Genomic DNA, 12,206 nt, shown 5'->3' with positions numbered 1-12,206 from the left:
AGAGAGACAGACAGCTAGAGAGGGAACACAAGCAGGGGGAGTGAGAGAGGGAGAAGCAGGCTCCCTGCCAAGCGGGGAGCCCGATGCGGGGCTCGATCCCAGGACCCCGGGATCACGACCTGAGCCGAAGGCAGCCACTTAACGAATGAGCCACCCTGGCGCCCCAGGAAAGATATTTCTATTTGTAATTTTGATAGTTCACACTTTTGTTCTCTACAGTAAAAAAAAGGTAAGAAATTTCAAGTCTAGCCTTATTCCAATATCTATATATATTCAATATGTGAGCTTTGAAATTATAGAAAATAAAATAAAAAATACACTGACATATATGAAACTCCCCAAATATGTCTCTAAGAAACGCAGATTAACATTGCCTGCTCAAACACATACACACATCTTGTATCCACTGAACGTTTTATGTTTTCCGTAGCTGTGCTGCGTTAATAGTTAGTTATTCCTATGCCTCACCCACTGCTTACTCAGAACAACATTACTTTTTTCTCCCAGCGCTCACTAAACATGTATTTAATAATCTCAGCTTTGCCAACCAACACAGGTTAGCAAATGGTTGCTTGTAGTAGGAAACTGTCCTTTCATAAAATATTTTTTTTTAAAGATTTTTTTTTTTTAATTTTTTTTTATTTGAGACAGAGAGAATGAGAGAGAGAGAGCACATGAGAGGGGGGAGGGTCAGAGGGAGAAGCAGGCTCCTTGCTGAGCAGGGAGCCCGATGCGGGACTCGATCCAGGGACTCCAGGATCATGACCTGAGCCGAAGGCAGTCGCTTAACCAACTGAGCCACCCAGGCACCCATAAAATATTTATTTTTAATCCTTAATAGTAAATCATTAAATAATAAGTCATTAATGGCTAAACAGTCCCTTAATTTTTTTCAAACATAAAAATAATAATTAAAAAATACTAGCTAAGGTATCGTGAATACTTGCTTTGTTTTCACTAAACCTATAAAGAAAATAATTTTATTCTCAATTTAAGCTAAGGACATAAAAATGAGACCAGTTAGATAACTGTTGCAAGGGTGTTTGGCTAAGTAAGTGGATGCACTGGGATGTAATGTCAGACATTCTAATTTCAGAGAAAGCACTCTTAAGCAGCCTGCTGTATGGAAACTACTGAGATATATGTAAATATCCAAAACTGCACACCCGTGAATGTACATATTAAAGTGTATCATGTGTTTACTACATGACCACATAAAGTTAAAGAAAAAAAATCGCAGTCTAATGATGGTAACCATAATAATTTCTAAATGAAATACTCTAAATTGTACTTAGAGGTGAAAAGGCTACCATTTTAAAGCCAGGTAATAATTGTATACATAAATCTAGGAGAGTTCATCAAAAATGGTGTGATGTCTCTGTGCATGGAAACTTGAAATTAGGAAGGAAACAGCTGATCCCACTTGGATAAATCATCAGCAGCACAGAGGAATTCAAAGAGGAAACAGTCCAGCCATTTTCACAGCTGGAGATCAAGAACCACAAAAGCAAAAATTACAGAGGAAAGCAGATGAAAAACAAGAAACATTTTTACAAAGCAAACATTTTGGGAAATACTATTATACCACGGATGTTTCTTTAGCCTGTTAGACCAAATGGATTACTCTGACCCACAGAAGAAAACAAAAATGTTGCTATATGTGTACTGAGGGCAAGGAAACACTACTGAATAATGAAGTTACGAAAATCCCTATAGTATGAGGTACATATGTATAAAACGCCCCCTCACAACCCACCAGTCCCTCGCCCTCCTCATTGCATTCCCAACAGGAGGGTATCTGAAAGGCTATAAATCAAATCTTAAGAGTAGTTGCCTCTGGGTACATAACATTTTGAGTGGCTTTTAAAAAGCCACCTTTCTGCTTATTTGTATTTTCTGACTTTTCTATAATGAACAGGGACTGACTTAATAATAAGAAGACTGATATTTTATATCATTTAATGAGCACTTATATGCTGCTCATTATGTACAAGCACCATATTAAACCAGTTTTACAATCAAAATGTTAATACTTCAGTTATGTAAAATAAATTTGCATAAAGAATCCCCTGAATAAAGAACGTAAAATGCAGTCTTTGAAATTAATGAAGCCCACGCATACCTTTAGCTCTTCAATCTGCTGCTTGACGGTTTCAAGATCTGTTCCAATTGGTGACATTGAAGCTAATTTACCACCCGCAATATCTACCCAGTCAAATATGGCCTGAAAAACACATTAGTCCACGAGCTATTAGTACATCTGAAATTGCTATAACATCCCAAGGGTTACAGAAAAGTACAATCATAAATCTATACAGGTATTAAGGAATGAGCCTATTTTACAAATTAAGATGGTTCACCTAAATAAAAGCAACAATATGCTGAAAAAATTGTCCCAAATATGCAATAGATGTAACCTCCAATTCTGTGTCCGTGTTTGCAAAGGAAATTTTTTTCTGAATAGAATCTTAGAATACTAAGAACTTTCAAAAATGTGCACTTGAACAAAAGTTTTAAAATTCCGACACATGAAACAGAATTCTCCATGCTTTCTTATGTCTAAGAGGCAGATTATGTAAATTCATTGAAAGAAAAAGATTCAAATCCATCTGCTTACTCAAATAAGCAAGAAGTTTATTGTTTAGCACTTGAGCAAAATATTTGGCCCAACTAAAGCCTTACATATTATTTAGATTAGCATTAAAATCCTGCACCTACAAAGATTAATATTATGACCATTATTCTGAATTACAACACAGACTACAGAATCTCTTTTTCCTGTTCTTGTTAGGTAATACAAACATTTTAAGAAAGGCACGACTCACATTTCTTTCAGATACTGAATACACAAAATTATAATGGACTTTAATGAAGTTGCCAGACCATATAGGAGGAGGAAGAATCTTGGAAACTACCTGGTATTTTTAGTTATCATTAATAAACGCAAGAATTTAAGCAGCAACCCAGGAAATAAAATTCATTTTACTTTACAATCAAACTCTGAAACGTCTAGAGCTTCTGGACCTTTAACATCTAGTTCTAGCTAGCCCCAGCTATTTATCAAATCAAGTGGCCCTTCATTCCCACAGGTGAGGCTACTAACCTCTAGCGGGCCATGTTTTTCTCGCAGGCGTAAGGAGAGAGTGTGGGTCCTGACGCCCAGCCAGTGACCTTGATGGCTAATGGCTCCTGACGTCAAAAGGCTGCAAATGGTGGCAGCGCCACCTCTAGCCATGGAGAGGGCACAACTCAGTCATTTACCAACAGTACGGGAAAATTATGACCTGGTCTCACAAACTGAGGGCTGGAGCCTGATTAGTTACTGGCCATTGAAACCTAACCAATAAATTATCTCTCTGGTTAAAAAGTGGGGGAAGGAGGAAAGTTATATAAGATCTTATTTGTAGTGAATTTTTTCATATATTTCCAAAGTTCAAAACACTTTCAGCTGGCATAAAGCCTGGCTTGTGATATTTATTTTTACAAATATAGAAAAGGAATGGAATAAAAAGGAAAAGATGTTCTCATCGGAGCTTTAAAAATAATATTCACTTGCTGTTATGGAAATACTCAGGAGGGCTTTTTCCATATGGTAGGAGGAATGACAGAGTCAACGTTGGCCAGGCTGTTAGGAAATGGAATAAGGCTGAAGAAGGTAGGGAGAGAAATGTCCCTGAGTTGGCCTCATCTGACAAGACGATTTTTTATTTAAAAAAAAGAAACTTATAAAATGGTTAATAAATGGAATGAGAACCCTTAAGGGCTGTGAAAAACAATGATGAAAAGGAATTATGTATATGGAAAGTAAGAAAAACATTTTACATTTTACACAACAGATTATGACCTAATAAAACAGAAATCTATTTTAGTTCACAGGGAACACTGGCTTCAAATCAAATTTCTTTACTTCTGACTTTAAACTTCATGGTATTTTTAGATAGTGTTTACTCCTTTCATCTTACTCCACTCAACTTTAGAACAGAACTCCGATTCGGTTCCATCTCGCTGTCTGGTTAAACATTAAAATTTTTCTTTTCAAAGTAAATTTCACCATGTGTATACAAATGTACTTAGATGTCTCTATAGATCTACACGGATCTCGAGAAATACCTTCTAGAAGGCAAACACGAACCAAAGTAGGCGAGGCAGTTGCTCGCACGCTCACAGCCCTTGGGGCGGTGCCCATGTGAGCATCTGCAGCCCTCGGTCACATGCTTCCTCCCCCAGCGGCCCCGCCGTGACCCCCTACCTGCAGTCCGTCCTGGTACTGGACGGCAGCCTGCATCGCCTCCTCCAGTTTGTCCACCCGGTCTTTCCAAGCCTTATTTAGAGAATCCCAGGCTGAATTTAACTACAACATAAATATTGGAACTCTTTCAGTGTCATGTCTTAAGTTTTCAACTGCTAGCAAATATGCTTTAGTTAAACAAGATCTCTTTAAAAATGCATTCTAGTGAGAGAAGGAAATAGGCTAGCTGTACCTCGTCTATGCTCTTCTTGACAATGGGTTTATCGGGTTCCCCACATGCAGCAATGAGTTCAGAACCCAGGTTAATAACTATATCCAGCTCTTCCTGTAGTCCATCTATTTCTTCCTTGATGGCCTACAATAAGAAATAAGCCTTAGAGTTCTAAGCAAAAACACACTGGAACTAAAAAGACGCACACAAAGACATTAATTAGAGTTATTTCTAGGAGGTGGGATTAAGATCAATTTTCTTCTTCTTTCTCTTTTCCAAGCTTCTGCAATAAGTTTTTTCAGTAAGAAGAAATATTTTAAAGAAAAAAACAGCACCCTTTGTAACAGAGATCAAATGTTTATTATGAAAACAATATTTAAAGAATTAATTCTATATAACAAATACCAGAACAAGCTCCTTTAAATATTAGTAACAATGAAAAGTGTAGAAATATATTTTTTGTTCCAAACAGAACAGTTTGGCAATATTCATTTAAAATACAGGTTAAGTGGTCTAAAAAAAAAAAATCTAAAAAAACCCTACCCGCTCCCCACACAACAAAACCAGATACAGAGAACAGATTGGTGGTTGCTGGAGTCAGGGGATGGGGGAAGGAGAAATGGGCGAAGGGGGTGAAAAGGTGAAAAGGTACAAAGTTCCAGTTATTAAAAAAGAAGTCATGAGAATATAATGTACAGCATGGTGACTGTAGTTAATACTACTATATTGTATATTTGAAAGTTGCAAAGAATAGATCATAAAGAATAAAATAACAAAATAGATGTAAGTAAAATATGAGTTTGAAAACTTCATACAAATTAGCATACTTGTTAGTAGATTTAGGATAATCTAGCTCTGGATTAAATTTTATGTCATTTCCCTAGGACTTGTAAACTACAAAAAAAAAAAAAAAAAAAGGAGAAAAACGCAGTGTTCTACTTTTGCTTTTATCTTCTTGGTTAAATATATTCATTCACTCGAGAAACACTTAATAAGCTTAAACCAAGCCCTAAACTAGGCATTGGGGTTACAAATAAAATAGATAGGGCCATTCCACTCAAGGAAACTAATGTGCAAAGATACAGAGACTAGAAAGAGCACACCACAGTGGGCTAGGGGAGCCACTTTCTAATAAAGCAGCAGCAGGACAAAACGGCTTTGGAGACACAGGCTGGCCTATGCTAGGATGTGAGAGCCCAGTCCACTGTTGGAGGGAGTTTGGACTCGATACAGTAAGCAGTGGATGCCTCCGAGGGGTTTGAAGCAGCGATACAGTGAGATCAGATTTGAAGAGAAGACTGATGGCAAGGTTGGAGGCCTGGGAAGGAAAGAGACTCTGCAGGTAGGGCTACCACTCTGGATGACTTCAGAAGCCAAAAACGGAGCTAACAAGGCCCTGAAATAAGGCAGAAGCAGTGGGGATGAAGAGAAACTTTTAAAATACGTACTAAGTGAAATTTTGGGGTATAACCTATCTCCTACTACATCACCAGGCATTCCACTTTCAGAATGAAATATAAATTTTAACAGAGCAATTCTGAATATTTACCAAAGGAATCCAGGTTTCATTACACCACAACTTTTTTTTTTTTTTTTTAACTTTAAAGGAGATTTTCTGCTTACCTCTGCTGCTTCTTGCTGCTGTTTAACTACTGAGGGATCAATTCCAGGATCCTCTAGATCCCGGATGAAATCTTGTGTATCTTTAGTGGTTACTACCAATGACATGTGATCACACCAGAACTTTTCTGCTAATTCCATTACATCCAGTAGTTTGGCTTCCCTTTCTTCCACCAGTGTGTGTATATTCTCCCAAATGAAAACCATTTGGTCAAGCTTATCCTGAACAGCTATGACACAAAATAGTATCAAAAAGGCAGTATGTTAGCGCCACTTAAGCAACAAAGCCAAATGTTTCAGTTCACATAGCAACAGTGATTCAATCTGCTAAGTATCTAAAACTGGATCTAATTTTGGTTGACCCCAGTCTACTGGGTATCACAAGGCCCAACACAGCATATTCCAAAGGCAAAGACCTCAGGGCATCCTACTCTTCCTGAACCAAGGCTCTTTTTGACAAAAGTAGACACTCAAAGGCAAGTAAGCTCAGAGTAGACCTAAGTTTCAAGTTTACCAAGGCTGACCTTAATTCCAAAGAAAATGACATAACCACATAAGCTCTCCAAATCAAGAATAACAATGTCTGTTCAGTTCTAGGAATTTAACAATGTAGGATACGTATTTTGGGCTTGTTTCTTATCATAAACTTCCACTAATCTATGTGTGTGCTTTTCCTTTGGACCGCCCAGCTCCTATCTTTAAGATGGCTGGCTAAGGTCGTGGTTGCCATTTCTGTGGCTATGGGAACACCCATTCTGGGGTACCCATTATGTAAAGTAGTGTATGATTAGTAATAAGGAAAAAAACCCCTAGGTTTGGTGTTATTAGAGTCATCTTTCAAACATCTGGTTTAAAAGTCCCAGAGAACACATGGCTTTTGCATAATGTCACGTTGTGTATGTAACCGATTCCACAAACACAGGAAAATATTAATGAGGGATTTATGTACATAGCCCTTCAACCCCACTGGTAATACCTTTTCTAAAATCTGGCACTTTATTATGCAATTAGACTGTCAGTAAACAGCATGAACATTTAGAATTATTTTAAAAGTAAAACTCTATTGTTTCCTTATTCTGAAATTATTACCTTTGGCAGATATGTCTTTGTCAGTGCCCTCAGATCTTGCGATCATTTCCTCTCCGCGCTTTTTAAGAGTTTCATACAATGGCTGTAGCTTCTCCATGTCTACTGACACGTTCTTATTCTCACTGATCTGCTCCTTAATCTTTTCCACCTCAGCTGAGATCGAAGGTGGCTGCCTCAAACGCTCCACGATGCGTTCCAGGCTCTCAAGGATCTGGTCTATCTTGTCATGGAACTAGAAATAAATCAAAGGGATAATTTATGGGGAAAAGACTTGTGATAGCAAAAGTGAAATTTAAATGAAAAAAAAAAAACCATCTAATGTCTCAATCAAGAATTAAATCTTTGATCCTCTGTTAATACATCTACCCAATTGAGTGTATTTGTCAGAAACAGTATTGGTTAATATATAAATGGACTACCTGATACCAGCATCTTATCAGTTGCTTCATTTTATCATAATTCAAATGAATTTTAAGAATTAAGTCCAATAATCTGTGTTTTTTTATCAAAACTGTTTTGTTTTTACTCATTACTTTGGTATCCTAAAAAGTTGTATTATTAAGTGTAAGACTCAAGAGCATTTTTGATGAGAATAAAGGTATTTCTTAAGTTATAAATTTCCTGAACTGAAAAATGTTAAAAAATGAAACAAAAACAAAAGCCTCCCTGACATTGTAATAGAAGTCTGAATTTCATTCATGGTCAAACACATAATCAGATTCACGAAAGCATTTTAAAGTTTTGTCTGGAAGGTACCACAGACAATAAAGCAAAGTTATAAAAACTCGCTCAGGCCCAGGTTCTACACTATCCTCAATATTAAAGGAATCATCACACAGGATTCCAGAAAATGGACCACTCTAATGTCAGCGTATCTAATGATTAAAGCTCAACTCTGAAAATGGAAAAATCTGTAGGTAATTTCAAATTCAATGTCTTGAAAAAAAGTATTTTCGAAAAAGAAAAACATCAATTTCCAACTTTATATTTTTTCCTTCTTACTCAGTCCATGCAGTCTTTTCTTCTTATTGCCCTCTTGGGAGTGTCTCATTAACAATGGTAATAACAGTTTCTTCTATCTCTCCCAAAGGCAAATATTCTTTTCTACTCTGGATGGACACTTACTTAAATATTTGGACAGTGATGACAACTGTATGTTTCTTAAGTCACTGAAAATTATTTTGTATTGTATCTACAAGCAGGCAGAGAAATACAAGGACTGGACCAGCCAAATACCACTCTGAGAGGCCAAAACATCCATAGTCAGATTTAACGTAGTGAAGTAATTTTGGTTGAAATTTAATCAGGAGATCCAAGAAAATGTGTTTCCATGCTCTTCTGTTCGGAAGAGCTCAATCATCTTTCTGGTGCAAATGATTACCTGAGTAGACTGAGAAATAGCTTCATCCAACGCCACGGCTCGCTTTTTGACATCCTCTTTAATTTGACTGTAAAGGGTGTCAGCTGCCACGTACTTCTCTTGGATAGAAAAGCCTTCGCCTGGGCTCAATTCCAGTAACTGTGGCCCAGTTTTGTTCATCTTATCTATATGAGGCTTGTGTTCGGCTATCAACTCTCGCAGTTGCTATAACAAACCAAACAGCTTCTCAGTATCTCAGGGTCACGCCTCCATATTACAGCTGTCTACATGCCCAATGCATCCAGCTGGCAAGAAACTCCAAACACCCTCCCCATCACAAGGCATTTAGCACAGGATGGCTCATGCTGCTCTTTGCCAGCAAGAGATGCCCCTGACAGAAAGAATAAACAACAGTCTGGTCATGTCAAAGTCTCTCTAAGGGTAACACACAAAAATGCTGGTTGAGTGAAATAATGAATCGCAGTTCATTATGCATTTCCCATCAAGAGCAGTACACTTGGGCAAGGGTCATATTACATAAAAGAATTATGAAATCACTATATCCCCAACCTACAGAGACCAAGCTATAACTCTTGGTGTCTCTTTCTGTATACTCAGGAGGTATGCAAAAATTTAAAATGGAGTAAGGAAGAAAGAAGGAAGGAAAAGCAAAGAAGCTCAGCAGAGTGTAGACATAATGCAGAGAGGAAAAAAACTATACACAAAGCTAAGTTAAGGGGATATAAGCCCACGAGGCATTGTAATTATATATATTTAAAACAATACAAGATGTGTATATATGTATTACATTATATATACTTAAGTATAAATCTATTCTATGTACATATATGATATGTATGATATATATATGAATGAATCTATCTGTATTTATTTTAAAATGTTAAAGGCTACAGGGTAATCAATCTATCAGATTGATTGACACCGCTATTTACTGAGTATTACTTGTAAAGTGCATTTAAAGAAAAACATATGACATACTTTGCATGATGTCATCTAATCAAGAGATATAATGATATTTATACTAATGAGTGTGTGTGTAATCCAGGTGGAGCCCCATTCCTTCTGGGGAGGCAAATCTACACTTCATGGAACCCAGGGCCTCCACTGAGCAGTTTTTCACGGGCCAAATCCAAAGCCACATCCATCTTTGCTTCCAGGTTTCCCTGAGGCTAGCCTTCCTGTAGCGCTAAGGAGCCTTCCACTTGGTTCCTTAAGCAGAAGTTCCTTGCCCTGACCAGAAGGTATATCTCCAATTTTGCTACCCAGCCCCCAACAAAAATTTCTCTGAGAGAAATTACATTCAGGAAAGATAGTCTAGAGAAAAGCCACCAATCTTCTCCTGCAAATAGTTTCACTTCTATGATTCATCAAGAATCACCAAGATGGCCACACAGCTCTAGATTTTTATTTAAAGTACTCACTAAAATCAGTCATATAAATTATTTTGAAAACCATTAAGGAAGTTGGTACACTACATCATCAACAATCCCCAATACCATTTTTGAAGTTTTTCTGAAGGTAGTTTCAAAACTCTTGAAAAAGAGCTAAATAAACATAAATTCAATTAAAATAAAAGAACGGGGTGGTCCAAATCTAACCTGCTGCGCATAAGAACATGGGAGGGTCATGTCTGCGATCTAGCTCCTGAGGGGTCCAGACTGAGATGTTCTTATTTTTGTTTCATATTATTAGATCATATATTCATGCTACCTTACAGAATGGAGATAGTAATTGTAATATCAGCTAATAGACAATCTCACAAAAAAGGAATGTGTACACATGTTCTGGTTTCAATATGCTACAAGGCATGGTTGTAAAACCAGCTTACACTTTGAGTTATCAAGACACTATCAGGTAAAATGAGAGACCTCTGCTGACATTTCCTGAGTTGCCTAGCATCTAGGTAGATCTCATTTGTGCAGCACCACCATGGGACGTACCTTAGTTTGGGACGTACTGAGATGACCGTTTTTAGACTATTCCTTTTTTAGATGTCTAGTAGTACTACACGTCTACTTGGGTGTATGTGTGGAGAAAGGGCCCAGTAGGAGATGTCCTTTGCCTCATATGTAACAAAATGGTTCTTGGCAACACAGTGCCATAAAAGTCCGGTCACGCTAGAGATACTTCTAGCGTGTGACCTCAACATATCTACCATATAGTAACTGGCTCCTGGAGCCATTTTTCTTTCCCGGTTAGAATGAACTAGATCTTCCCAAATACAGCTGAAGATGAAGCTGTGGAGCTACAGAAGAAATGCTGTCCTAGAAGGCTATAAATATTATGAAAAGTTTCATTGAATAATTTGAAGACTTGGTTACAAAGTTTTATAGTTCCTTTATATAAGAAACTGTAAATTTGAGAGCTGAAAGACTATGCTCAAAAGGGAAAATTAACTCGGTTTTGAAATTCAGTAATAATTCAGTAATAACTTTTCCATTATCTGATATTACGCTAGAAACATAGCTACTCAAATCTCACCTCAGAATAGAAGAAATCCATGGGACATTTTATATTAGAAGTTATTCAGTGGATAGGCATCAGGATTTCTGCCACAAATAAACCTTTATACTAAAATTAAATTCAATTCTGCATAATTTTTAAGTCTTTCTTCTGCTGATGTAGACAGAACTCAATAAAATTTCCATTTTGCATTAAAGTGTTGACTAAAGCTCTTGTAAACAAATACTTAGAGATATTCTTCAATGCCAGTAGATTAAAAAAGTAAACAAACAAAATTAATAAGAAGTGTGTCATGTCCTTCAAACAATGATGCAATATACCGAGTTAAACTTTCTATGCATGCGTGCATGCATGCACACACGCACACACACGAATAGTCTCAGAGTACAATTTGTACAGATCTGGGAGACAGAAACTAGGTTCATAAGTCCATAAACAGCAAGAACCCCAGATTTTTTTCTGATAGTCTTGAGCCCTCTCTCAAACCCTTGCAAAATTTTAGGCAATATTAATATTTAAGTAACTGCTGAAATGAGGGCTTCATAATACCATTTTATTTATGTTTAAAACATGATGCATTTGTAGATGTAAATACACTAGAGAGTTTACTCATATATACTTATAGGAGCAAAAACCGTCAAAAGAGTGAAAAACAAAGGAGAGACAACTTGTCTTTGTACTTCAGCATTTTTCCTTTCCATTGAGCTAGCTTTTACATTATTTGTTTTGACATATTGTTGTATTGTTCATTTCCTCCAAGCTCAGTGGTCTTGTCTGTATGATGCTGCTTTGATATATTTCTACTCTTTGCTTACATTCTAGATGGCTCCAACCAATACCATATGAAGTGTAAAACTTAGTCGACATATGTAAATTAAAAGCAATTCAACATGCATAAATGGGAAGTACTTCAAAAGCTTATTTCTCTAACATTTTAAAGCGGGAACTTAGTTTTTGTACCAAGATGGCTTATACTTCATATATTCTAGGAAAGCTGTGATATAATTAGTGACATTCACAATGAGTCTTCTCACTGCTACTCTGGAAAACAGGTAAGCAACTCTGAGGAAAGCAACTGTGAAGACCAGAATAGGATATTGCTAAAATCTCCTAAGGTAGGGCATCAAACTGCATTAAAAAACCACCACGACAGCGCTCGCTTCGGCAGCACATATGCTAAAAACCCCCATCAC

General features: G+C 37.1%; 1 protein-coding gene across 1 annotated transcript in view; it reads right to left on the bottom strand.

Moving 5' to 3' along the window:
- DST (dystonin) overlaps positions 1-12,206 on the bottom strand; it is a 476,155-nt gene that overhangs the window by 42,052 nt on the left and 421,897 nt on the right. Inside the window, 6 exon segments of the mRNA XM_044917613.1 lie at positions 2,123-2,224; positions 4,250-4,351; positions 4,482-4,604; positions 6,084-6,310; positions 7,170-7,401; positions 8,551-8,754. Of these exon segments, the coding sequence (XP_044773548.1) occupies positions 2,123-2,224; positions 4,250-4,351; positions 4,482-4,604; positions 6,084-6,310; positions 7,170-7,401; positions 8,551-8,754 (990 nt within the window).

This window comes from Neomonachus schauinslandi, chromosome 8, assembly GCF_002201575.2.
Source record: "Neomonachus schauinslandi chromosome 8, ASM220157v2, whole genome shotgun sequence".
NCBI classification, from domain to species: domain Eukaryota; kingdom Metazoa; phylum Chordata; class Mammalia; order Carnivora; family Phocidae; genus Neomonachus; species Neomonachus schauinslandi.
Note: the sequence above shows the minus strand (reverse complement) of the source record. Positions and strands in the feature narration are given on the sequence as shown.